The 26,200-nt window shown below is 50.5% G+C and overlaps 3 protein-coding genes across 3 annotated transcripts; all 3 read left to right on the plus strand.

Moving 5' to 3' along the window:
- Window positions 1-1,442: 1,442 nt before the first annotated feature.
- Window positions 1,443-7,125, plus strand: SYT5 (synaptotagmin 5; the record flags this gene model as incomplete). The annotated part of the gene is made up of 8 exons (XM_080941972.1): window positions 1,443-1,530; window positions 1,987-2,159; window positions 3,958-4,077; window positions 4,197-4,364; window positions 4,684-4,851; window positions 5,097-5,214; window positions 6,015-6,148; window positions 6,925-7,125. The coding sequence occupies exons 1-8, from the start codon at window positions 1,452-1,454 to the stop codon at window positions 7,123-7,125; spliced, it is 1,161 nt and encodes a 386-aa protein (XP_080798098.1). The 5' UTR covers window positions 1,443-1,451.
- A 6,795-nt stretch (window positions 7,126-13,920) lies between these two features.
- On the plus strand, window positions 13,921-20,660 carry DNAAF3 (dynein axonemal assembly factor 3; the record flags this gene model as incomplete). The annotated part of the gene is made up of 11 exons (XM_080941756.1): window positions 13,921-14,005; window positions 14,301-14,443; window positions 14,968-15,061; window positions 17,110-17,267; window positions 17,553-17,735; window positions 17,933-18,058; window positions 18,163-18,285; window positions 18,560-18,677; window positions 19,792-19,903; window positions 20,057-20,131; window positions 20,210-20,660. The coding sequence occupies 11 exons, from the start codon at window positions 13,921-13,923 to the stop codon at window positions 20,658-20,660; spliced, it is 1,668 nt and encodes a 555-aa protein (XP_080797882.1).
- A 1,170-nt stretch (window positions 20,661-21,830) lies between these two features.
- On the plus strand, window positions 21,831-25,099 carry TNNI3 (troponin I3, cardiac type; the record flags this gene model as incomplete). The annotated part of the gene is made up of 8 exons (XM_080941918.1): window positions 21,831-21,835; window positions 21,951-21,963; window positions 22,127-22,213; window positions 22,657-22,698; window positions 22,940-23,071; window positions 23,506-23,595; window positions 24,312-24,488; window positions 24,961-25,099. 8 exons carry the CDS (start codon window positions 21,831-21,833, stop codon window positions 25,042-25,044), a joined length of 630 nt encoding a protein of 209 aa, XP_080798044.1. The 3' UTR covers window positions 25,045-25,099.
- Window positions 25,100-26,200: the final 1,101 nt, after the last annotated feature.

The following is a 26,200-nucleotide window of genomic DNA, read 5'->3' on the forward strand; positions in this document are numbered from 1 at the left end:
GGCAGCTCAGTACTTGGGTCTTCAGAGAGATGGTTTTCTTATGTTCTAAAACCGAGTGTTCTGGAATCCAGTTATTTGCAGAGTAAAAAGTGTGTAAAAAAAAAAAGTGTGCGTGTGTTGTAGGGTTTTGTGGGCTGGTACTCATTGCAGATGACCGATGAATTATCCAGACGTCAGATCATTCGAAGATACTACTAAGATCAACATATGTGGGCGCCATGGTGGTTCTCGGGTGTGGCGGGCCGAGAGGCGGAGCAGGGCGTCCTCCCTTCTCCTGGGCAGAACACGCACGCACACATATGCACACATACACTCACGCGCGCGCGCGTTCCCACACAGGGGCGCAGACATTAGCCTGAATAGGCTCAGCCGCGCCCCCACCCCGCCAAGCTGTGTGATCAGCACACACCGGACCCGGACAGCGCCATCCACCCACGTGCTGGGGGCGGGGTCCCGGAAGCCCACAGCACCTTCAGAAGGGTCCTGTCCAGCCACCTAGCAGGTAGGAGCTATTGAGACCTTCTGTTCAAACCACATCCTCAGTCCCGTTCGCGGGGGTGGGGGGGGCACCGGCGTGTGTGGGAGGGGTAGAGGAGGGTCGCTGACAAGGGTCAACTCTGATTGCTCTGTGGAGAGGAGAGACAGGTGTGGAAACAAAGGGAGCAGGTTGGTAGTCAAAAAAGCAAAGAGCCAGGCTAGACAACAGAGGGCAGCAGAGGCCCGGACGGGAGAAGGTTATGGGGGACAGAAGAGGGAAGGTGTTCATCTGGGGTCGAGAAAAAGTGCAGGCCGAGACGGACCCGAAAACAGGTGTGAAGACAGAGTCAGGGTGCGCGAGAGAGACTCGTGAGCAAGAGGATGTGAAGGTCCAACAGAGGTGCCCGGGCAGGTTCCCACTTTACTAGCAAGAGTGGGAGTGTATGGGGTCCCATGCGAAGGGAGAAGCCGCTGTGGAAGCACAGATCACAGGCCGCCCTCGCTGGGCCACGGGATCCCGGACCTGGGTCCCATGCACCGGCACCACCCGGACTTCGTTTCTGTGCGTCAGTCCTTCTCGTTGTCTTGGCAACAGGCTCGTTGCCCAGCAACCATCACTGCTATCACCCTGCCTGGAGCCTGGCGGTCTCTCAGGGCAACAGTGGTCTGCTGGTTCCCACGCCTGCCTGCACCCACTTCCGGTTCAAGCCCTTGGGAGGAGCGAGGAAGGGGTAGAAGAGAATGACTGGGGTGGCATACAGAGAGGGAGTATCCCTTCGTGATGGAATTGGGTCCCCCAGAGCCTGTCATTGGTGTGGAGTGGCTGAGATTAACTCCTAGTGTGCAACAAAAGTCAGTGGGACTTAGGGTTCTTTGATGCATGAGAAAACTCACTGGATGCTTTGGGTAGTAGTGGGGTGGGGGGATAGGGTACTTGGGTACCTCTGCAGGAAGTATCGCAGGACCCCGACGCCATGTTCCCGGAACCCCCGACCCCGGGGTCTCCAGCGCCTGAGACACCTCCAGATTCCAGCCGCATCAGGCAGGGTGCAGGTGAGGAAACCCTGGGAAAAGCTCGCAGGATCCCCAGAGAAGGGTCCCAGTTGCAAAGACTCGGGTGGGTAGGCTGGACAATCTGGCAGGGATCGTGGGTGGGTATCCCAGACTAGATTCTGAAATAATGAGGAAAACCAGAAATGGATCACGGGTGTGGCATGGAATGGGTTCAGAAGTGGATGAATGGAAACTGAGGCCCAGGAGTGAGCAAAGCGTCTAAAAGCAATAGGGGTGAGCAGAAATTAAAATGAGTGTAGGGACATCAGAATTATAAGAAAACAAATCGTGTCGGCTGGGTTAGGGCATAAACTGCGCTTTATAGGTGAGATTGGTTGGAAGGAAAAGGAGTTAAGTGTAGGAAAACAGTCTAGATTCATGCTGCTGTATGAAATCAAGCCTGAGCCAGCCAGCCACCTTCCCAGTGCTTTAATACAGGTCGTGTTCATCCTGCAGTGCCTGCCTGGGTCCTGGCTACCATCGTGCTGGGCTCAGGCCTCCTGGTCTTCAGCAGCTGTTTCTGTCTCTACCGGAAGCGCTGTCGGAGACGGATGGGCAAAAAGAGTCAGGCCCAAGCCCACGTCCATCTTCAGGAAGTGAAGGAGCTGGGCCGGAGCTACATAGACAAGGTGGGCCACAGCCCAGCCTCTCAATCCTTCCCTTTGCACACCCGCTCCCACTTTATCCACGGGACTCCGGGGGTCAGAGCTAGCAACTAGCCACAGGAACTCTCCTGTCTGAGCTGCTTGTGATGGTGTCCATGTATAGGCCCAGAATTTGGGGAGCCCGTAGAATTGCTGGGAGTTCAAGGACAGCCAGAGCTATGCCTGCAGTGCCAGCCTGGGCTACAAAGTGAGACTTGGACTCATTCAAAACGAAACAAAACATCAGGGCTGAGAACCTGGCTCTGTGTCTACAGTTGCAGTAGGGCCCGGGTGGGGGCTGGGGGTGGTAGAGACAAGCATGTCTCTGAAACACCAGGGCCAGCCTGTCTAGCAGAAATGGTAAACTCTGCATTCAGTGAGAGCTCTTATCTCAAAAAATAAGGTGGAGAGTGATAAAAACACCAATGTCGACGACCTCCAGTTTCCACACACACAGGAATAGATTGTATATACCAACATGCACAAGCATACATCACATCTACACACACACACACACACACACAGAGAGAGAGAGAGAGAGAGAGAGACCAACATGCACAGGCATACATCACATCACCACACACACACACACACACACACACACACACACACACAGGGAGGGAGGGAGGATGGGCCAGGGCTTAGACGGACTCTTCAGAAGTAAAAGATGAGACGCATCGGCGCTCAGAGCACTTGTTCCTCTTCCACAGGACAGTTCCGTCCCTAGCACCCACGTAGGTGGCTTACAACCACCTGTAACTCCAGCTTCAGGGTATCTAGTGCCTCTGAACCCATGCATACCTGCTTTCACATGCACATATTCATATGAAGACATACCTACGCATGTATATAAATGAAGATATAAAAATAAATAGTAAAAAGAAGACAAGGCTGTGGAGGTGGTTCAGCAGTAAAGAGCACCGGGGTCTCTGAGTTCGAGGCCAGCCTGATCTACAGAGAGTTCCAGGACAGCCAGAGCTGCAGAGAAACACTGTCATGAAAAACCAGTAACAGTAACAGTAATAAGAGACTCTGGTGGAATATCCGGCAGTGTAGAGAGCCCTAGTACAGAGCAGAATGCAGACCAAGCAGTCTGGGGTCTCCAACCCTAAGGACCATCTTCCCTATGTGGGAACTACATCTTTGTTCTCTTGACCTCATGTCTGTGGCAATTAACACGTTTCCCCTCCTTGTTCAAATGGTAGCTGTTGTCATTATTACTATGGGAGTCCCCGTGGGTCCTGGGGCCCAGCCTCCACTCCTGTTTTTTAAGCCATCCCGTGTCAGGATCTACTTCATCTTTATCGAATGTAAATTCTGGATGTAACATCACACAGACCTAGTGAATTGGAATGCCTAATGAGGTGACCCGGGTATTTTGCCACTCATCTCTGGTGGATTAGATTCACCCTAGACTTTAGAATCTATGGCCTAGGTTAAAAACAACAACAGTACTTAGGTGCTAAATGCCAAGCATATAGTAAATATACTATTTCTCCTGCACATTTTCCTGTGACAGCATCAGTGGTGGTAATTTGTACTGTTATCCCAATACATTCATTAGGATGTGGAGGAATAAACAGTCCCAGAACTGTGTCTCACTTTGTCTGTTCCCTGGCTTTATGTTGCCAAGTCTCATTCCAGACATTACTAATCAAACAACTGTTTAGACAAACAATCATTGATGGCGAGGGGGAGGAATCTGTGAGCCTCCTGAGGCTTTTGAGTCTGGAGGATACTAGTTTCAGGGAACAATTCCACCTGCTTGCCCCTGGTTTTCTAGGTTCAGCCTGAAATAGAGGAGCTGGACCCCTCACCATCCACGGCAGGACAGCAGGTGTCAGACAAGCACCAGCTAGGCCGACTGCAGTATTCACTGGATTATGACTTCCAGACTGGCCAGGTGGGTGTGAAGGGGGGTGGATGCTTTGGAGGAAGACGGTCTCAGGTACTCAGTCTTCCCTAGTGGGAGACTCCCTGGGAGGAAGGCTGAGTCCTCATGCCGTGCCTGGACGCCTGCAGCTCCTGGTGGGCATCTTGCAAGCTGAGGGACTGGCGGCGTTGGACCTAGGAGGTTCCTCAGACCCCTACGTCAGCGTCTATCTGCTGCCAGACAAGCGGAGGCGACATGAGACCAAGGTGCATCGGCAGACCCTGAACCCACACTTTGGAGAGACATTTGCCTTCAAGGTGAGCTCCTGTTGTCCTGGCCCCACGGTCCTGGACTGCCAGGACTGACCCCTTCAGCTTTTCCTGGAGGACACAGCCCAGGTTGCAGTTGCCAGCTGTGTAGGACCTAGAGTTATCTCTGGGAACACTGTCAGTCAGTTGCCTTGGTCATTAAATATTACTATGTGTGTTCTGTTCACGTGTTGGTTTCCTTCTGTGGATCCCTGTACTTTACTGAGGTCACTGGAACCTCACTGCCCCACTCTCCTTCCACCTGAATATGTCCTCCACTTCCTCTCTGATTTCCTACCCGCCCCTTTGTATTATTTCCTTTCACCAGGTCCCATACGTGGAACTAGGGGGCAGAGTGCTGGTCATGGCGGTGTATGACTTCGATCGCTTCTCCCGCAACGATGCCATCGGGGAGGTGCGGGTGCCTATGAGTTCAGTGAACCTGGGGCGGCCAGTGCAGGCCTGGAGAGAGCTGCAGATGGCTCCCAAAGAGGAGGTGAGCATGTACAGCCCCTCCCATCCCTACTCTGGACCAATCCGATCACAGACGCCCCCTCGAAGCCTGCAAGCCAGTTCCCCCCAACCCCCACCCCCAACCCCCACCCCCAACCCCCACCCCCGACTATTCTGGCTCTTAGGAATAGACATCCATGGTTCTTGACTCTGGAGCATTCCATTTCAAAGCCAGTGGGCAAGGGGCAGCAGCCCGACATAACTGATAGGTTCTATTTCTCCTTTTAGCAGGAGAAACTGGGGGATATCTGCTTCTCTCTCCGCTACGTCCCCACGGCTGGGAAGCTTACCGTCATTGTCCTGGAAGCTAAAAACCTGAAGAAAATGGATGTAGGAGGACTCTCAGGTGTGTGAGAAACAAAATATTACGCAAATGTGTGTGTGTTAGAATTTCTACTGCTGCGGAAAAAGAGTACGATCAAAAGAAAGCTGGGGAGGAAAAGGTTTATCTCCTCTCCAACTCATGGCACATTCCATCATGAAGGAAGTCGGGGCCAGAAATCAAGCACAGCGAGGAACCCGGAGTTAGGAGCCGAAGCTGAGGTTCCGGGATGAGCGCTGCTTACTGGCTCCTCACGGCTTTCTCAGCCTGCTTATACCAGCTAGAACCACTTATCCAGGGTTGAAGTCATGCACTGGGAGCTAGCTGGTTCTCCCACATTCATTCCTAATTAAGAAAATGCCCCAGGGCTGGAGAGATGGCTCAGAGGTTAAGAGCACTGGCTGTTCTTCCAAAGGTCCTGAGTTCAATTCCCAGCAAACCACATGGTGGCTAATAACAATCTGTAATAAGATCTGGTGCCCTCTTCTGGCCTGGAGGCATACATGCAGGCAGAATGCTATATACATAACAAATAATATCTTTAAAAACAAAACAAAACAAAAACCCAACAACAAAAACAAAAGTCAATCAGGACTGGGAGTGTGTTTTTGCCTAAGGCCCTTGGCCTGGGGGTATCTCTTAGGGATTAGTAGAACCCCTACTGCTGTGGATGACTCAGACCTGATTTCATCTGGAAAGGGGGATCTGCAGCGTGCATAGAGGTTATTCTAAGGAGGTCCAAAGGCGAGTTCTCATGGCTTCCACATAACCTGATCCACATGAGCCTGGCAGTGGGGTGTTAAAGGAGGCCCTCTTCTCCCCAGATCCTTATGTCAAGGTGCACCTGCTCCAGGGAGGTAAGAAGGTTCGGAAGAAGAAAACCACCATTAAGAAGAACACCCTGAACCCCTATTACAACGAGGCCTTCAGCTTTGAGGTGCCCTGTGACCAAGTGCAGGTGAGTATAGCCAGGCCCAGCTGCCACCAGGATGGCTTCACCACAGGATCCCCCAAGGATGACGGTGGCAAAGGTGGGAAAGGGAAAGGAGCCCATACACACTGAAGGAGCCAGATCCTAAGGTCTGAGGTCCGATTGTCCATCTCTGTTTTCTCTGTTGGAGACCAGGAGGCCCAGCCCTAAAACCTGGCTGTGGGCATGCTCTACCCTGAGCAAGACTTATAAATGTGACAGAATTCCTGTCCCCAGCAAGCCATGTCTCCAACAAGCCCAGACATTCAATTTCCTATAGAAAAAAAGCCTTTATGTGATCACTAGAGACAGGGCTGACCAGGTGATGGCTTGGTTGTGGCACCCATATCAAAGGCCTGTATGTTTGCCTCTCTTCTGAGCCCTGGTCACTAAGGAGGTCCCTACCCACCTCTGCACAACGGATCCTGTGAATTTATCACTGTAGACGTTTGTTTTAAACACGGTGTTGTGCACACCTTTCGTCCCAGTACTCTTTAGGTAGAGGCAGGGGAACTCTATGAGCTTAAGGCCAGACCCCTACACAGCACAGTGAGACCCTTTCTAAAACAGAAAAGGAGGAAGACTCCTTTTCAAAGGAATCAAGGCTCCTAGTCACCTTTTTGTCCTTTCCAACTGCCTCTCTGCCCCAAACTCGTGCAGCAGCGTCTCTACATAGGTTGGTCACAGGGAGAAATGTCCTGGGAAGTGACCCCTGTGTCTCTCTCCGTGCCTCCTTTCTGTCTCCCCTTCTCTGGCTGCTGCAGAAAGTGCAGGTGGAGCTGACCGTTCTGGACTATGACAAACTGGGGAAGAACGAGGCCATCGGGAGAGCAGCAGTGGGTGCAGCAGTCGGTGGGGCTGGCCTCCGGCACTGGGCTGACATGCTGGCCAACCCCAGACGGCCCATTGCCCAGTGGCACTCTCTGCGGCCCCCTGACAGAGCCAGGCCAATACCTGCACCCTGAGTCCCATCAAGCAAGCACCTGACCCCAGACCCCTTGCTCCCAGCCCCTGATCCCTTCTTCCCAAACACTGCATTCATTCCTACCTCCACATTGGAAACGTTTCCGACTTCCAGTACCACCCCTGTACCCAGAAACCACAGAGATCCTGCGGGAGGTGGAAAAGTTGGAAAGTCTGGCATCCCCTGTCCCAGGGTCCTACCCTCTGCTTTGACAATCAGCTGTGAAGCCTCTGATCTCCTTTCTCCCCGTTTCTTAGCTCTTCCCACACAGCTTGACCTCTGTGCTGCTCCTGGGGCCAAATAAATACTCAACAGCTTGAAGGCCTGGGCCCAGTGCTCCTTGGCGTGTGTGTGTGTGTGTGTGTGTGTGTGTGTGTGTGTGTGTGTGTGTGTGTGTTGGGGGGTGGACAGAACACCGTGACTGGAACCAAAGGCATGCCGGGGGGGGGGGGCAGAGTTCACACTGACACCCTAGACACTCACTCACCCATCCACACACTTATGCGCTTTTTCCTCAACCTCGGTTTTCTCATAAGAAAACAGATAAACTCATTTTTTTAGTAATACCTGCTCTGTGACAGCTATGAAGCAGCAGGGAGACTTCCCATACCTATGAATGACTAGATGTGCCCACCAGGCGTGGCCTGCTGAGCCGCACCCTTGACTCTCTCTCTCCCCGGGTGATTTTAGGCAGGAACTCACCCACTGAACTATACCCTCAGCCCCTCACTAGAAAACTCAAGGGAACCACTCTACCATTGATTCTCACTCTTAGCCCTCTTTTTACCTAAGTTGACTGGCCTCACCTTAAACCCACTCTGTAGCCTAGACACGTCTTAAACTTGTCAACTAAATGTTGAAAACAGACATGTTGCGTGTAATTTTTTAAAATCCAGGCGTGCTCCTTTGCACGGGACAGTGTCCTCGGCAGCCGGAGGTCCGCCTGGTCACCTCTTCATCCGAGCTAGCTTTGCCAAGCCTGAGCCCGAGCTCTGAGATTGCTTCCGGCCAGCCTGAGCTATACTTGGCTACCCCTTCCCCACTTTAACACCTCTAACATCGCGAATGGAAAATGGGAGACAGTTCTAACATTTTAAAACCAGCCACATAACACAACTGCTGGGTGTGGAATCCGCTGCCTCAAACTCGTCAGCTCTCCTATATCAGAATTCTTCCAGAACTGTGGGTTCTAGTTGCCCCCCAGGCCATACATGGCGTCTGTGCTCCTCTCTCCAAAGCTGCCTCACCTCCTCCTCTCCTCCTGGGACCAGAAACCCCACCTTTTCCCCTTCGCCCAACAACTGACTCCAGCCTTTATTGACACAATTAAGAACCAATGAGGGAAACAATACCTCCACCCACACAGACTTAATGATTTCAGAAATACAGGATCTTTTCACAGATTGTTTTTAACCCATTTTGCCCCATTCAGAGTGGCAGAAAGTTCAGCAAGCATCTAACTCCCTGTTTTCTAAGGTTCAGCATCCTCACCTTTACATTTCTTCCTACTGCTCTCAGCTTTTGTACCAGACACTGAGTCCTGAGAAACAGACCCACAAGAGCAATTCTCATGCCTTGGGGCTTATCCAGCAATTTGTACCGTGTAACACATAAGCACTGGGGAGTCTCCTGCCTTCTTCCTGTGTGCCTCAGCGTTACAGTACGGGCCTGTTCTCATACATGCTCCAGAGAGAGATCCCGATGTCTTCCTCCTTTCCCAGGATGCCAAACCATCCTAATTCCTTCGATGCCTGCTCCCATACATGGCAGAGAGGGTCGAGCAAACGTAAGTTCTTAACAGAATCTGCTCCTCATGGGGCCAACCAGATTTTGCCAGTCATCCTGTAAGTTACAAACCCAGGAAAGCAGTGGTGGATGCTACTCTGTACTTATTAATTGAACTCCTGCCCTCAACGGCCAAGGCCTCAGACTCTGAGCCTGGGCCCACTGTTTCTCTCATGGTGGGCTTTCATGCTTGGGACAGGGCATAAGTGCCTAAGAGTTTCTGGAACCATCTTTTGGTTAATAGCTCTTTAACTTCTCTATTCTTGGTGCAAACACGGGCTCACAAAGAGTGTTCTTGTGTAGGAGTAGGGCAGAGTTGTGCAGATTTTTTCTGAAGAATTATTTTGTTTAGACAGACTGCCATTGCAGACATTCACACACACACACACACACACACACACACACACAAAGCTCATACATAAGGAAACCCACATAGCACACAGTACAAATCATCGAAGATGAAGGTGACATACTGGAGGGCTGTGACCCAAGACAGTGATGTGTTGGAACATGGTCCATGTGGTCATTGCCAAAACCTTATCTAGAGAAACCATCCAAAAAAAAAAAAATCCACAAAATTATAGCAGATGTTTCTTCTGCGTGACTGTGTGCACTGCTCTTATATAGACAGTAATATTTACAGTGAACAAGGGTGGGGGCTGGAGAGGTGGCTCAGCGGTTAGAGCACTGGCTGCTCTTCCAGAGGTCCTGAGTTCAAATCCCAGCAACCATACGGTGGCTCACAATCATCTGTAATGGGATCTGATGCCCTCTTCTGGTGCATCTGAGGACAGTGACAGTGTGCTTATATATAATAAATAAATAGATCTTTAAAAATACTTACAATGAACTATCACCCCACAGCACCCTGGTGATCAGCCGGGTTATTCTTGACAAGTGAAGGGAAGGTGTTTGGAGTCACAGAGCCAATATGTTTGACCTTAAGTCCTGCCCCGTGAACCTGTTATGACGGAATCTTTATTTTTAAAGTTTTGTTTATTTTATTATTTTGTGTGGAGTGTTTTACCTGCCTCTATGTTTGTGCACTGTGTGTATGCCTTATGCCCACTGAGGTGCGAAGAGGGCGTTGGATCCTTGAGAGTAGAATCCTTGTGAGCCACCATGTGGGTGCTGGGAACCAAACTCAGGTCCTCTGCAAGAGCAACAGTGCTCTTAGCTCTACTTCCCAATCCGGTTATGATTTAGTGGTAAGATATCAGGGTCTTTTTTTTTTTTTTTCATCTCAACAAAAACAGACCAATAAAAAGAAAACTATTACAAATAGTCACAAATATTAAGAAATAAATCCGGGCTGGAGAGATGGCTCAGTGGTTAAGAGCACTGACTGGTCTTCCAGAGGTCCTGAGTTCAATTCCCAGCAACCACATGGTGGCTCACAACCATCTGTAATGGGATCTGATGACCTCTTCTGGTGTGTCTGAAAACAGCTACAGTATACTTACATAAAATAAGTAAATCTTTTTTTTTTCAGAAAAGAAAGAAAGAAAGAAAGAAAGAAAGAAAGAAAGAAAGAAAGAAAGAAAGAAATTCACCCATAGGGGCCACAGAGACTGAACTGCCAGACAGAGTCTATGCATTGGTCAGACCTACGTCCTCTGCACACATGTAACAATATATCTCGGTCTTCACGAGGGACCCTGACAGCAGGAGCAATGACTGTCTCTGACTCTTGACTGCCTTTGGATTCCTTTCTCCTGGGCTGCCTTGTCCAGCCTCAGGAGAAGATTGTGCCTAGTCCTACTGAAACTTGATCTGCCAAAGCTGACTGATATCCATGGGAGGGCTTTCCTTTTCTGAAGAGAGAGGGAGGAAGAGCTGGTGGGGGGAGGGGAGGAGGGAGGGGATGGTGCAATTGGGATGTAAAGTTAATTAATTAATTAATTATAAAAATATACAAAAATACAGACAGATGAAAGGAAGGAAGGAAGGAAGAAAGGAAGGAAGGAAGGAAGGAAGGAAGGAAGGAAGGAAAAGGAAGAAGTCCAGGGTCTGCAGAGTTGGCTCAGTGGTGAGGGGGCACTTGATGTTCCTGCAGATGTCAGCATCCACATACCGGGTCATACCGTTTATAATTTGAGTTCCAGGGAGATCTGATGCCTGTCTTCTGACTTTCACAGGCACCGGACACACTCATAGTGCACATATAGGCAACACACACACACACACACACACACACACACACACACATCTAAGCCAGGTTTAGTGACACATGCCTTTTTTGAGAGAACTTGTCTCAAAAAAAAGGGTATTCCTTAAAAAAATTAAAATTAAGTCCAGTGGCTGGTTGTGGTGTCGCTCGCTGGTAGGATTTGCTGAAGGAGGCAGAGGCAGGGGGATCACATGTTTGAGGCCAGCCTGGGTTCCATGGTAAAAAGAAAAGAGGAGTCTAGTGAATGTTGAGGTACTTGAGGGAGGTCAGGGAGGTCTTTTGAGGTGGCATTTGAATGACATACTGAGAATGAATGCAGGCACAATGATGAGGGACAGATGGGATAGGATGTTATTCCAGCACACACGGGGGTGAAGTGTATGATGGTGCTTGCTGTGTAGACCGGACTTCGACTACAAAACACCAGTATAAAAGGCAGACATGAGCACTGGGGAGCCTGAGGAAAAGGATGAACATCAGACAGCCCCCTCTGGCACCTGCATTTTCATGTCACAAGCACCCACACATGGATGTGCATACGTGCATGCGGTACAAGACACGCACAAAGGAGTGAGGTGTCATGCTTCATCGTGAGTCTGGAATTATGTGTTTTAAATTACGCTATAACTTCTTTTTGTCTTATTGTGTGAGTGTTTTGGCTGTGTGTATTCCCCGGCGCTGGAGTGACATGCTGATGGCTAAAAGCCGGCTGACATGTGGTACTGGGATCTGAACCCAGGTCCACGGGAAGAGCAGCCGGTGCTCTTGACTGCTGAGCCATCTCTCCAGCCCTTTCTCTCTATGATGATGCTTGAACCATTAAACCCACCTCCATCTCATGACCACACCCCCATGACTGAACTGTAGTCATGTACTAAGACACCTGGATCGATGTGCTGGGGATGGAACACATGGTTTCAGTCACACTGCACAAGAGCTCAGTCCAAACTGGTGCCAGTCCTCAAGCTAGCATCTCTGTAGCATTTTCTCAATTGATGTTTTCTTTATTCTACTAAATTCTGTTGGTTGCTTAACATGATCTGAGAGATCAGTGTTAGGTATCTCCCCAGGAGGAAGATATTGTTAATTTATGTTTAAAATTTTTATTCTTTGTGTGTGTGAGTGTGTGTATATGTGAGTGAGTGTATGTGTGAGTTTGTGTGTGAGTGAATGTATGTGTGAGTGTGTGTGAGTGTATGTGTGAGTGTGTGTGAATGTGTGTGTGAGTGTGTGAGTGTATATGTGTGTGTGAGTGAGTATGTGTGAGTGAGTGTATGTGTGAGTGTGTGTGAGTGTATGTGTGAGTGTGTGTGAATGTGTGTGTGAGTGTGTGAGTGTATATGTGTGTGTGAGTGAGTGTGTGTGTATGTGTGTTAGTGAATGAGTGTGTGTGAGTGTGTGAGTGTATATGTGTATGTGAGTGAGAGTGTGTGAGTCTGTGAATCTGTGTATAAGTGTGTGTGTATGTGTGTGAATGAGTGAGAGTGTGTGTGTGAGTGTGTGTAAGTGTGCGAATGAATGTGTGAGTGTGTGTGAATGTGTGACTGAGTGTGTGTGTGAGTATATGTGTATGTGTGTATGTGAATGTGTGTGTATGAATGTGTGTGTGAGTGTATGTGTGAGTGAGTGAGTGAGTGAGTGTGTGTGTGTGTGTGTGATTTTCCAAGTATTTGTGAGTGCCCACAAGAGATGAGAAGAGGGCATGAGATCCCCTTGAGCTGACAGTACAGGCAGTTATGATCCTTCTGACGTAGGTGCTGGGAACTGAACTTTCCAGTTCTCCAGGACAGCAGCAAGCACCTTTAACTGCTGAGCCATTTCTCCTGCTCCAGGAGGGAGGATTTTTTTTTATTTAATTGTTTTTGTTTTGTTTTGTTTTTTGCCTTTATAAAGACTTCTACCTTTGCTGGTCTGGAATAAGATCTGTAGGGCAGGCTGGCCTTGAACCACTGATCTTCCCACGTCAGAATGCTGGTGTTACAGGTCTGTGCCAGGGTGCCTGCTAAAGATATATTGTTGAGTAATGGTTGTGAGTAGCACCCTGATCACATATTCTTGAAAATTTGAGCAAAGTCCCGTTTTTCACCTGGTAAGACTTGTATTCAGAGCCCAGGTGTGAGAGAAACCAAAACAAAAGAACAAAACAGAGATCTGAGGCACGAGTCTGGGCCTCCTGCTATAATTTGGATTCATAGATATTTCGTTAAAAGCTAGGAGTGGTGGCTCACAACCCTTAAGCCAAGAACTAGTAACTGGAATACAGAGGGACCCTGACTCAAAAAGAAGAGGAGGAAGGGGAGGAGGAGGAGAGGTGGAGGGAGAAGGAGGAAGAGGAGGTAAGAAAAGAAAGGAAGGAAGAGAAAGAACAGAAAAAATATGTTGTTCAGTTCTGATTTCATTTGAAGCAGCAAGTTAGGTCGTCCCTTTCCTAGAAATTGGACGATCCAGAAAGCAGGCACCCTACTCTGGCCTGGGCTGTCGTTATGACAACCGCGTCCGGCGTCCAGTTCCGGACCACGCCTCAGCCATCTCTCGGAGCTTCTATTGGTCAAAAGTTCACAGTGAGCCATACCTTTTCACGTTCATTGGTCAGTTGATAGCAATAATGTAAAACCACCTGCTCCCATTGGATGATGACTCAGAGTGGGCGACGCTTCTGGGAGACAGTTGTGCAGGTTTTCAGGAGCTCAGCGCAGGACCCTGCGGGATAAGGGTCCTCTACGGATATTTGGAAGGAGAAAGGTGAGATCAAAGGGAGGCAAAAGATCAAGAAGCAAGGGGCAGCCAAAAGGGATGGGATGGACAAATGTGAAATTCCCAGGATTCCTGTCCCACAGAACAATGACCACGCCTGCGGGCTCCGGCACCGGCTTCGGCTCTGTGTCCTGGTGGGGTCTGTCCCCAGCGCTGGACCTACAGGCTGAAAGTGAGTCTAACCTAGGGCCACACACGGTCTAACAGAGGTGCCTTCCCAACTCCAACTGTGCGCACAGCCCACAGCACTTAATGTCCGTGGGAGGGGGTGTTAACGGGGATGTATGCCAACGTTCCCTAAATTAAATGAATTGCGGAAAGGGGTACCCCAGAATCTTATTTGATGATACTGAGTGCTATAAGGCAAAGGTATCGCTGTTTTTGGGGTGCCAAGCCTGCTGGATTCGTAACTTCTAAAGGTAGCAAGAGACGACACCACCAGTCCCTGCTCGCTGTTGTCTTGCCAGGCCCTCCTGTAGACCCAGAGTCACAGTGGGAAACAGAACTCCAGGTTCCAGCGCTGGATGCCCTGCTGTTAGGTTCTGTGGATGGGAGACACATGTTGCGGACGCTGGCCAGGGCGGTGCTCTGGCCTCTCAGGAGGTTCAATGTGAGTTGTGATTCTGGGTAGTGGATGGAGCAGAATGAACTGAGTGAGAGGCCAGACCCCTGAGCCCCTGAGAGAAGGGAGGATTAGGATGAACGTTTCAGGTCCTAGAAGTTAGGCTGTGGGATCTGAGGAGAGCCCAAGAACCAGGTCTCCATTAGTGGTGTGAGGGATGATCTTCAATCTAGATTATGAATCTATGGCTTAAGAGAGGGGCCTGGTTAGCTGAATGCAGTGAAGTCTGTAATCACAGCTGCTCCGGAAGCTGAGGCAGGAGAAGCATCTCAAGTTCAAGGCCATCCCGGGCAACAGAGAATTGAAGGGTGACCTAGTGAGACCTTGCCTCACAGTAGAGAGGAGAACAGGGTGTGGGGAGGGAAGAGCTGGGAGTGTAGTTCAGTGATGGACTGCGGCTCTAGCTTGTGCTAGATCCCTGGCTGGGTTTCATCTCCATACTAGGGTGTGGGGAAAGATCTGGGCTCCTAGATCTGCAGAACTGTCTTGTCTGTCACTCCTCCATCCTCCAGTTTTACGTGTTGGAGAACAATCTGGAAGCGGTGGCCCGACACATGGTGATCTTCAGTCTAGCCCTAGAGGAGCCTGAGAAGATGGGACTCCAAGGTCAATTGCTTAAGACTCTAGCATTCAGCTGGGTTTGGGGAGGGGGAGCACATCCTTAATTCCAGCACTCAGGGAGGCAGAGGCAGGTGCATCTCTGAGTTCAAGGCCAGCCTATTCTACAGAGCAAGTTCCAGGACAGCCAGGGCTAAACAGAAATCTTGTCTCTAAATAAAATAAAAAAAATAAATAAAACAAAACACTCTAGCATTCAGACTCAGGCGTTTCCCCTCCCTCTCCAAAGACACTGGCCTTCCAATGGTGTGGTTTAAAACTTTGGAGATGGGATGGGCGTGGTGGTGCACACCTTTAACCCCAGCACTCAGGAGCCAGAGAAAGGTGGGTCTCAAGGAGTTAAAGGCCAGCCCGGTCTCCATAGTGAGATCCAGGTCAGTCAGGCATCATAGTGAAACCCTGTCAAAGACAGAAGTGACTACACTTTGGAGATGGAGCTCAGTTAGTAGAGAGCAATGACTAGGAGGTTCAAAAATTCAGGTTGTCCTTAGCTACACAGAGCTTTAGGTTCTGAGGATGTATAGCATGAGTCTGTGAAGATGGCTTGGCTGGTAAAGTGCCTACTATCAATCTTGACGATCTGGGTTTGGTCCCTGGGACTATAAGAGAACAGTCTCCTGAAAGTCCGATAGCCACTCTTGTGCTATCATAGGAGCACACACTTAATACAATGCAAAAGGCAAAACAACGAGACCTCCACTCTTTAGTTCCCATTTCATCCTTTGCAAGTGCAGGTCTCAAAACATCCTCCACTAATGTGGGTCTTCATACGTATTTACCTAGTGAGTGTATGCATGCCACCGATTACAGGTGGAGTTCAGAGGACAACTCACAGGAGTTGGTTCTCTCCTTCTACCATGAGTCTCAAGGATGGATCCTTAGGCTTGGCAGCGGGCGTCCTTACCCACAGAGCTATCTTGCCATTCCCTACCAATAGGGTTCCATGAGAGGAATCTGTAGGGAAATGTCTAGTGTTTGGCGTGTGGTAGCATCTCAGTTCTCTCCGTCCTTGTGTCCCAAAGTTGAAATTCAGGTCATCATTTACCCCTTACCCTCCAGCCCCCAGGTCCCATAACTTAGTGCAGTTTAACACATTTGAATACATTTTTAGGGGTAAGAGACGCTAGGAAGTTAAGACAGAGATGTGTTGTTGTAGATTAGGCTGACATGGACTTTTGGGGGACCCTCCTGTTTCAGGCTCCAGAACAACACTGGAGGTTATAGACACAGGTCGCTCTAAGTAATGGTGTTGTTTTTATTGTGAGTATAGTCGGTCATTGCCACTTATAGTTCAGGGCATTGAAAATATATTGTTTTTAACTTGAATTTAGTCTCTATTTCTAGCTCTTTTCTGTGAGGTTTGTAAGATCCTAACAAAAATATTTACATACGTATGTATGTATGTATGTATATACATTTGGTAGAATGCTTGCCTAGCACTTGGAAGTCCCTTTGGTTTCATCCTTTTGGTTTGTTTTTTGAGACAGGGTTTCTCAATACATCCCTCACTGTCCTGGAACTTCTTCTGTAGACCAGGCTGGCCTCCAACTCAACGATCTGCCTTTCTCTGCCTCCCAAGAGCAAAAGGTGTCCTCCACCACCCAGTGGGTTTCATCCTTAATACCAAATGAAAAAGACAAAAAAAAGGTGTCACAATATTAAGTTGTTTCTTCTTTATTGTGGAGTTTGGGTGCTTTGGTTTGGTTTTAGTTTTGTTGTTTTCAGATAAAGTTTTACTGTGTTCCAGGGGTTGTGCCACCCTTTTCTGACCTCTGAAAGGCCTTACAAGGTGCACAGCTGTACACTCAGGCACACGCGCAGGTGCGCACGCACGCACACACACACCGAATACAAAGTTTAATTTATTAAAAATAATTTTTTAAAAAGAGGCTTGGGAATATATGTCGATATGTCAGCTCGCCTTGCCTTGGGAAGTTCTGGCTTCAGTCAGCAGTGCTGGCTGGTGGTTACAGTTTCTGGATTAGTGCAGTTTGCCAGTTCTCCCTCCCTGTTTCATCCTTCCTGTCTCCCTCCAGAGCGGAGTGAGACTTTCCTGGAGCTGTGGGGAAACGCGCTGCTGCGACCCTCAGTAGCTGTCTTCCTGCGCGCCCAGGCGGGCCAGCTGGCTAATCTGGTCCCGGAGCCTGACCGCCTGGAGGAGCAACTACCCTGGCTTAGCCTTCGGCCGCTCAAGGTGCCACAGCTGCCCTCCTTTGTTGGGGGGAAGAGGAACGTTGCTTAAAATTTTGGGTGGCTGAGGGAAGAGTGGAAGTGAGCAGTTCAGAGGAAATGAGGAGCTGGAACAGGCTGAGGTGTGGGGGTCCTAATTCCACTTCTGTGACTCCCACTACTGCGGCCTAGGGTTAGGGGAGACTTTGGTCTCTGTGTCTCATTTCCCCCCACCCCCATAATGATTCCCACCTAATGGGATGGAGGGAATTACATCACTGTCTCTCTCCATGTTTACCTGCTTGTGCAGTTCCGCGAGCGGGATGCCTTAGAGGCCGTGTTCCGCTTCTGGTCAGGTGAAGAGAAGGGACCCGAAGTCTTCCCCATGAGTCGCCTTTGGGACTCCAGGCTGCGCCACTACCTGGGTTCCCGCTACGATGCCCGGCGTGGTGTTGCCGACTGGGACCTGCGCATGAAGCTGCATGAGCGAGGGGTGAGGAAGCTTTGGAGCAGGTGGCCAGCATCTCTGAGTCCAGAGGGAAGGAAAAGGGCTAGGACTTTGACCCCCCCCCCCCCATATGAGTGAGGAGGGAAGACTGGGTCTGGACCCTGCAGTCCAAGGTTGGAGGAATAGAGTTGGAGTTCCTATACCAAATTAATCAGGGCCTTCTTTCCTATCCCCTACTCCAGGCCCAAGTCATCCATATCCAGGAATTCCGACGCTGGCGGGACACAGGTGTTGCCTTTGAACTTAGAGACTTGAGTGCTTACCACGTGCCCAACAGGACTCTGGCGTCTGGTCGCCTCCTGAGCCACGTGCGTGTCTACTCCCAGGCCTGGTCTGCATATTTTAGGCATCTACCAGTGAACCTCACCTGAGGTCTCACCCCCTGGGTGTTTTGTTTGTTTGTTTTTTCCAGCGTGGGGAACGCGTGGCTGCGCGCGGATACTGGGGGGACATCGCCACGGGGCCCTTTGTGGCTTTTGGCATCGAGGCAGACGACCAGAGCCTCTTACGGACGAGTAACGGACAACCGGTCAAGGTGTAGGCCCGGCGGGGCTAGGGTTAGGACCCGCAGAAAAGTTCCTGCTCTCTGCCTTCCAAGCCTGCCTTTCCTGCCAAATAGCGCCAATGCCCTTTGAGCTTCAACCCTTATTTTGGTCCAGTGTCTCCATCCAAGAAACAAGCTCTGTCCCCAACTAAATCCTAAACCCAGCCCTGGAAAAGTAACAAGGAATTCTAGTTTGGGGCTAGCGGTCACCTGTACACAGTAAGCCCCGCCCCTAACCACCCCTCTCCCCCTTTCTCCTGGGCAGACTGCAAGCGAGATCTCGCAGCACAATGTTACAGAGCTGTTCCGAGAACTGGCCGCCTGGAGGGGCCCGAGACCCATCCAGGGGAACGTGGAGGAGACAAAGTCTCCCAAGCCAGACGGTAGGTAGTCAGCCGCCGCAACCTTCAGATAGACTGTTTCCCCCCAAGCTTTGACGGAGCTGGTTTGGAATACCTGGGCAGTTGCTCTCTTCTCTCTTTCCTATACCGCCCTCTATAGCGCTATAAATGGGAACCGTCTAGACTCCTCCTTACACACTTTACTTACATGGAGTCTGGCTGTCCTTTCTATTCCATTCTTTAACTCATCTCTCCCTAGGTGCCTGTTCCTTTATTCAAGGGACCATCCATTTTCTTTTCTGTCTGTCAAATGGGTCTCTGCCTCATGGGTCCACCTCCCCAGATTTGCAGCAGTCCAGCTCAGCGAAAGGATAAAAAGGGGAGGCTTCTAGAAAGACCACGAAGGTCGACAAGATAGCTCAGCAAGAAGAGCTTGCTATCAGGGCTTTGCAGCTCAAGTTCGATCCCTGGGATCCAAGTAACGGTGGACAGAGAGAACTGACTCAATAAAGGTTGTCACCTGACCTTCACACCATCACCAAGAAAATCATTTTAAAGAAAAGGCCAAGGAAGCTGGGCTGGGCGGGCATGACTGTCACCCCGCTCAGAAGGCTGAGGAAGGAGGAAATATCCGGTTTGGGTCACAGTTCCAGATATCCTCAGCTACAGGATGAAAGTCTGACTTAAAACAACAGAAACACAGAGGACAAGCAGTGTTACCTCCGATATTCTTTGCCACTTGGGTGCATCTATTTTGACTCTCAAGATTTCTATTTGTAGCCGGGCTGTGGTGGTGCAGGCCTTTAATCCCAGCACCTGGCGGGCAGAGGCAGAGGCAGTCAGATCTCTAAGTTCAAGGCCAGCTGGTCTACAGCGTGAGTTCTAGGACAGCCAAAGCAACACAGAGAAACCCTGTCTCAATAAACAAACAAACGAATGAATAAATTTATGTGTGCAAGCACACATGTAGGTGCCTTCGGAAGCCACGAGAGGGCACCATATCCTCCAGAAACTAGAGTCCGAGATAGTTGTAAGCTGTATCGCTTGGGTTCTGGGTGGTGGGCACCAAACTCAGGGTCTCTGAAAGACTATCAGATCCTCTTAGCAGCGGAACCAGCTCTTCGGCTCCAGAGCGGACCTTTTTCTTCTCTTGTAGTGTCTGCTCAAGAACCCTTCACGATCCACTTTCTGCCTCTGGATTCTTCACAGACTCTCCACCACAAGGCTTGCTACCAGGGCCGGTTCCAGCTCCTCTATGTGTCCTGTGGGTAAGTGGGACACAGATGTACTCATAGGGACCTAGGATCGGGCCCCAGTTTTCTCTTTGTCAGGATCCGGGACTTCACCTTTGCAGTCTCCATCCTGCTCTGGGCCTTCGTCCACACCCGTGTATCTCCGCTCCTCGCCCTTTCTCTCTGCAGGATGGTCCATCTTCTCAGCCCCGAGCTCGGGGCTTGTGTGGCGCCCGGAGGGAACCTGGTTGTGGAATTAGCTCGGTGAGCCAGAGGAGTGGGGTGGGAAGGTTCCTGCTGGGCCAAAAGCCAGGCCTCCTCACACACAGTTTCCCAAAATAGGTACTTGGTGGACCTGCGGCCCAAGGAATTGAAGGCATTCTCTGACCGTGTTGTGGAGATAGCGCGGGCGGCTGGGTTCGCTCCTCATGCTGGAGCCAAACCCTCGGAGACCTTTGCGCGCTTCTACAAGTTAGGAGATTCTACTCCGGAGGGTAGAGACTCAGCTGTGGAATCTGGACCAGCACCCTCCAAAGTCCTGACCCCTCCCCCAGAATCGATAAGCCCACCACAGGCTGATCAGGCCACCTCTCTAGAGGCGATGAGCCCCCTCAACGTAGACCAGGCCCCATCTCTAGAGGTAATGAGCCCACCACAGGCTGAGCTAGTCCTGCCTCTAGAAGCAATCAGCCCTCCTCAAGCAGACCTAGCCCTTCCTCCGGAAGTGATAAGCCCACTCCAGGAAGCTCAGGCAATGTCCTCGGTGAATGCACCTCCAAAACATGTAACATGAACCCCAGGAACCAAGTATCTCGCCTTTAACTGCTGAAGCAGGCCCTGGGATTGACACCAGCTTAGCCCACCGCTGGGATGCTGTTTTACTCTGAGTTCCTTCTTAACCCCAATGATAGAACTAGGATTTCAAATTCCTTTCCTGGAGCCCTCAGTTCTACTCTTTGGGGGGTCCTGGATGGTTAACTGAGGCTGACCCGGATGTGGACCGCAGGCTGACCCGGATGTGGACCGCAGGCTGGAGGTACAACCCTGAGCTCCAGATTCCCCCTTTGTCCCGGGACTTTCTTGACAGTGCTACTCTTGGGAGGGACAAGGACATAGTCTCCCTTGAATGTGATTCAAATAAAAAGTGCAAGGTCACCTCTGTGTGTTCTGTCCTTAGTCGGTCTCCAGTGCCAAGAACAGGAGCAGGGGTGGATGGGCCCCGGATTGTGGGTTTCCAAGTGGACTTGGCTGAATTTCACAGCGGTGTAGGCTGGGGATCTAGGGTCCTGTACATGAACCTTCAAACTAAACATGCTCCGGGCACTGAAACTGACAGAAACATGGAGGGAAAAAGACACTGTAGGTCTCAGAAAGACTACAGGTTAGTGAGGGGTCTGGGTTGAGAAAAGAAGGAAGGCTTGGGTTTCTGAGTGTGAACACGGGAAGCTCACGTCTGGACTCTTGGATTTGAGAGAAGAGGGACCTTACTCTCGGGTTGTCCCGAGTCTGAGGGAGAAGGGAGCTGGGGCACCAGAGTCAGAAGGAGGAGGGGTGCAGATCCAGGGCACCTTGGGTGTTTCAACAGGAGCTTTGCACACGGCTCCCCTCACACCGTTATCGCTCATCCTGGGCAGGGGAGGAGACAGCAGTATATTTAGTCTTTGTCCTCGCTCCTTATCTCAGTGTTCCCAGTGAGGCTTGAGCAGCCCAGAGGGGACCCAACCTCTAGAGACCTCCAAGGTCACCAGGGACACTCTTTCAGGACCCCCCGGGAATCTCCGATCTGGTTCTCTGCCTCTGGAGATCAGCATGGCGGACGAGTATGTGAATCTTGGTAACCTTGGACTGGAGACCCCAAGTAACAGGGAGGGGTGCAGTTTTCAGGGTCCATGTGAGGGTGCAACTAGGTTGGGTACTTTTCCTGAGATGTAGGAGACAAGGGTGGTTGGATTTCTGCGTAGAAATGAGGTAAGAATTTGGGGATCGGATTCCTAGGGTCCAAGTGAATAGAAGAGGTAGCCCCAACCTCTTGGCCAGGGGACCACGGTCAGTGATTGCCTCTTCACGGTTTCTCTCCCTTCAGGAGCAGCGATGCGGTGAGCGTTGTGAGCTAAGAAGTGGGGTAGGGAACCCTCGGCCCAGAGCGGGTGCTGCAGGGAGAGGACTGGGGACCGCTGGGCAGGGGAACCTGCAGCTAGAGGTGAGGGATCTGGGAAGGACTGGTTTGGGTAGTGATGATGTAGCCTGATTCAATTCCAGGCCGGGGAGCCCCAGCCGGCGCCTGCTCCTGTCCGACGCCGCTCCTCTGCCAACTACCGAGCCTATGCCACCGAGCCACACGCCAAGGTGGGACGGGGGTCCTAACGGGGTCCCAGAGGATGATGCTTCTGGGTTCAGAATCCTCAGGGAACCAGGAAGGCACCAAGGCCTTGGAAAGGGATGGTAGCACTTTGGTGATGGGCAGAACCTGTTGGGTGGGGCAGAATTTCAGAAAGGTGCAGGTTGGGGTTGGTGACAGCTGCCTGTGGGAGGAACTTCTGCCTACAGCAAGGCTTAGGCGGGAGCACGGTACTTAGCAGTGGATGGGGAGGCAGTGTAGAGCTCTAGTCAGAGACAGACTGGTGGATGGATGGGACCGAGGGACGTGGCTTCCAGCGGACTTGGTGTTCTGGTTGAAGAATGGGTGGCCCAAATGCGTATGCACTGGAGTGGGTGGTGGTGCTTTGAAGCCCCTTCCGATGTTCACTTTGAGATCTTTCCCTGACATTTCTCTCTTATCACCCTGGCAGAAAAAGTCTAAGATCTCCGCCTCCAGAAAACTTCAGTTGAAGGTGATGATGAGATTGGAGGGATGGGCCTTGTTGGGCGGAGCTTTTGGGGAGTGGTTTCAGAGTGTGTCAGTCCACACACACACACACACACACACACACACACACTCACACGTGCGCACAGAAAGAAAGCAGTTTTTGAATAAAAGACACAAGTTTGGATGCTCAGATATTCTCCCTGGAAGTTGGAGGGAAATGGGTAATTCTTACACTTACTCTGTTGTCTGCTCCAACCCTTCCGCAGACTCTGATGCTGCAGATTGCGAAGCAGGAGATGGAGCGCGAGGCGGAGGAGCGGCGTGGAGAGAAGGGGCGAGTTTTGAGCGCTCGTTGCCAGCCTTTGGATTTGGACGGGCTGGGCTTTGAAGAGCTTCAGGTACCGGTTTACAAAGCAGTGATTTCTGATGAGCCTGGGACCCGAGGTTTCTGTCTCGGACCTGGCATCCTTGGGTGTCAGGAGCATAAACATCGTCTCCAGTTCTGTTGAGGACCTGTGCAATCTTTAGGCCAAGCAATGCATTCAGCCCTACAACTTCAAACCCCAGTGTATTTCTTCAGTCTTTATCTTCGAAGTCTCAGAATTCTTGGCTCCTGGCTGTATTTCTTTAAGTTCAATCTGGAGTGTAGATTCATTCCAATGTCAGCTTCCCCCTCCCTCCTCAGACTCAGGAGTCCAGAGCCTAGAAGTCCTCTTTCAAACTCAGGGGTCCAGAGCCTAGGCCTCCTTCCTCAGACCCAGAGGTCTCCGCTCTCAGATCAGGGAACCCAGTCTACAGCCTTCCTCTCAACACCCATGCATTCCTTCATCAGGACTTATGCCGGCAGCTTCATGCTCGTGTGGACAAAGTGGATGAAGAGAGATACGATGTGGAAGCAAAAGTCACTAAGAACGTCACTGAGGTGGGAAGGCTGGGGATCTTCACATAGACTGAGATCTCCAGGACTATAGATTCAGGCTGAGGGCTATGGATGTTTGTGCTTGCGATAACTCTAAACAGAAAGCAGGCATCGGCGTAGGTACGCTGTGGCAAAGGAAGCTGTTTCCACAGAGAGACCACACATGCAAAGCAAAGCCTGGGCGGCACAAATAGGTCTGTGGAAACTGAGCATTGAGTTGAGCTCTGCAACAGGGACTAATGATCTGCACATTGTTGGGTAGAAGCACGTGGGAAAGACTATATGGGCATGGGAGTCAGGAAGTGCATGGGGACAGGAAGTGACTGGGGACAGGAAGTGCATGGGGACAGGAAGTGACTGGGGACAGGAAGTGCATGGGGACAGGAAGTGCATGGGGACAGGAAATGCATGGGAACAGGAAATGCATGGGAACAGGAAGTGACTGGGAGTGACTGACTGGAGGTACACCGGGAGATGGGAAGTGATTACAGGAAGTTTGCCAGTTGTGTTAGAAGCTTTGATTGATGGGCTGGGAGTATCAGGAAAAACATGGAGTTGCAGGGTTGGAGGCTTTGATCTGGAGCCAGAGCTAGAAGAGTAGAGGAAGCTTAGACACTGAGAACATGACGGGGTAAGGAGGAATTGTTTGTTAGGAGAGGTGTGCAGGAAGGAAGCAGAGGGAAGATGGGTGTCTCTGTGCCCCATGTGGTCCTCCCCAGATTGCAGATCTGACCCAGAAGATCTATGACCTGCGTGGCAAGTTTAAGCGGCCCACCCTCCGAAGAGTGAGGATCTCTGCAGATGCCATGATGCAGGCGCTGCTGGGGACCCGGGCCAAGGAATCCTTGGACCTGAGGGCCCACCTCAAGCAGGTGAAGAAGGAGGATATTGAGAAGGTGAGTGTGCACTAGGGTGAGAAGGACAATGCTTGGGAAGGTCTGAGTGGCCATGACACCAGACAGAGAGAAAATACACTTGGGGTCCTAGTGAGAAGCTACTGATAAAGGGAACTCAAGAAGTCAAAAGGGAAGACATTGTATTAGGGAGAGAGAAAATAGTGAGGGGTAAGAAGTACAAAGAGGAGGTGCGTGAGGGAGACAGGAAGTGCATGGGGGGACAGGAAGTGCATTGGGGACAGGAAGTGCACTGGGGACAGGAAGTGCATGGTGGTGACTGGAGGTACATAGGCAGATGGGAAGTGATTACAGGATGTTTGCCAGGTTGTCTGGGAGAACAGGAAGCATTCTAGAACCAGATTCTTAGATAGGCTTCCAGCACAGAATGGTGTAGCAAGCTAGAGTGCAGAGAAAGATTATTCAGGGGATAGAGACCGGAAAGAGTTCTTAACCTCTGACCTTCCACCTCCAGGAAAACCGGGAGGTAGGAGACTGGCGCAAGAATATCGATGCACTAAGTGGGATGGAAGGCCGCAAGAAAAAGTTTGAGGGCTGAGCCCATGGCTCCCACACTGTGCTCTGAAGGACATCCCTGAGGAATAAACCTCACCAAACTGGAAGTGGCTGTGTGTCTGCTACCCTGGGGCCCTTGAGGAGGGTGGGGGCAAATGAGGGTCATTGTCCCTGGAGCCATATGGGGTGTAGTCACAGGGACGTTTCTAACGTGGGTTTCTCACATGGGTTAGTCTCTTCTACAGAGGGCACAGAACATGCCAAACCCAAGGAAAATGTGCAAGTGGTCCCCAGAGGTGGCTCTGGGGCTAAGGTAGCTGTTTTTTCTAGAGGATCCAGTTTTGATCCCCAAAACCCACATAGCAGCTTAAAAATATCTGTAACTCTAGTGCCAAGAGATCCTACATCCTCTTCTGCTCTGACAAGCAACTATCTATACATATTTCAATGTTTTATTAAAATAATTTTTTAGAGTGCCAAGAAAAGAAACATAGAAGCATGGACATATTCACAGCGAGGCAAATGATGGAGATCCCGTTAGAGACAGAAAGAGAAAAGTAAGCCAGGTGTGGAGGTGCACACTTTTGATTCCAGCACTCAGGAGACAAAGGCAGCAGGATCTCAGTTCAAGACCAGCCTGGTCCACATTCTGGATTCCAGGATAGCCATAGTGAGATCCTGTCTCAAGAACACAAAACCAACCAGACAGCCAATAACCACAAATCTCCCTACAGAAATAGAAAATGAGAGAGAGAGAGAGAGAGAGAGAGAGAGAGAGAGAGAGAGAGAGAGAGGGCCCAGACACAGAGACGCAGAGCCCAAGTGGTACCGAAACAGAGCTTAGACTAATATATAGACATTCCCCAGAAACACACAAGGATAAAACCAAGGAGAAATTGTGTTGATCCCACCACTGGGAGGCTGGAGGCTCACAAGTTCAAAGTCATCCTTAGTTACACAATGAGTTCTAGGCTAGTATGGGCTACATGGGACCTACATCTTTCAGTTCAAATCCCCCTCCCCCAAAATAAAAAGTATGCAGAATTTCACAGCAGTCTAGACAGCAGACACACACACACACACACAGGGAGAGAGAGGTCAAAGAGCTCAGACCCAAGAGGAGAACCATAGAAACATGAATGCAGAGACAGGGCAAGGAAACTTGCTTTCCCCCACAGCACTGGCTTTCCTAGAGGTCA

Source organism: Micromys minutus, assembly GCF_963924665.1.
Source record: "Micromys minutus genome assembly, chromosome: 30".
Classification (NCBI taxonomy): Eukaryota; Metazoa; Chordata; class Mammalia; order Rodentia; family Muridae; genus Micromys; species Micromys minutus.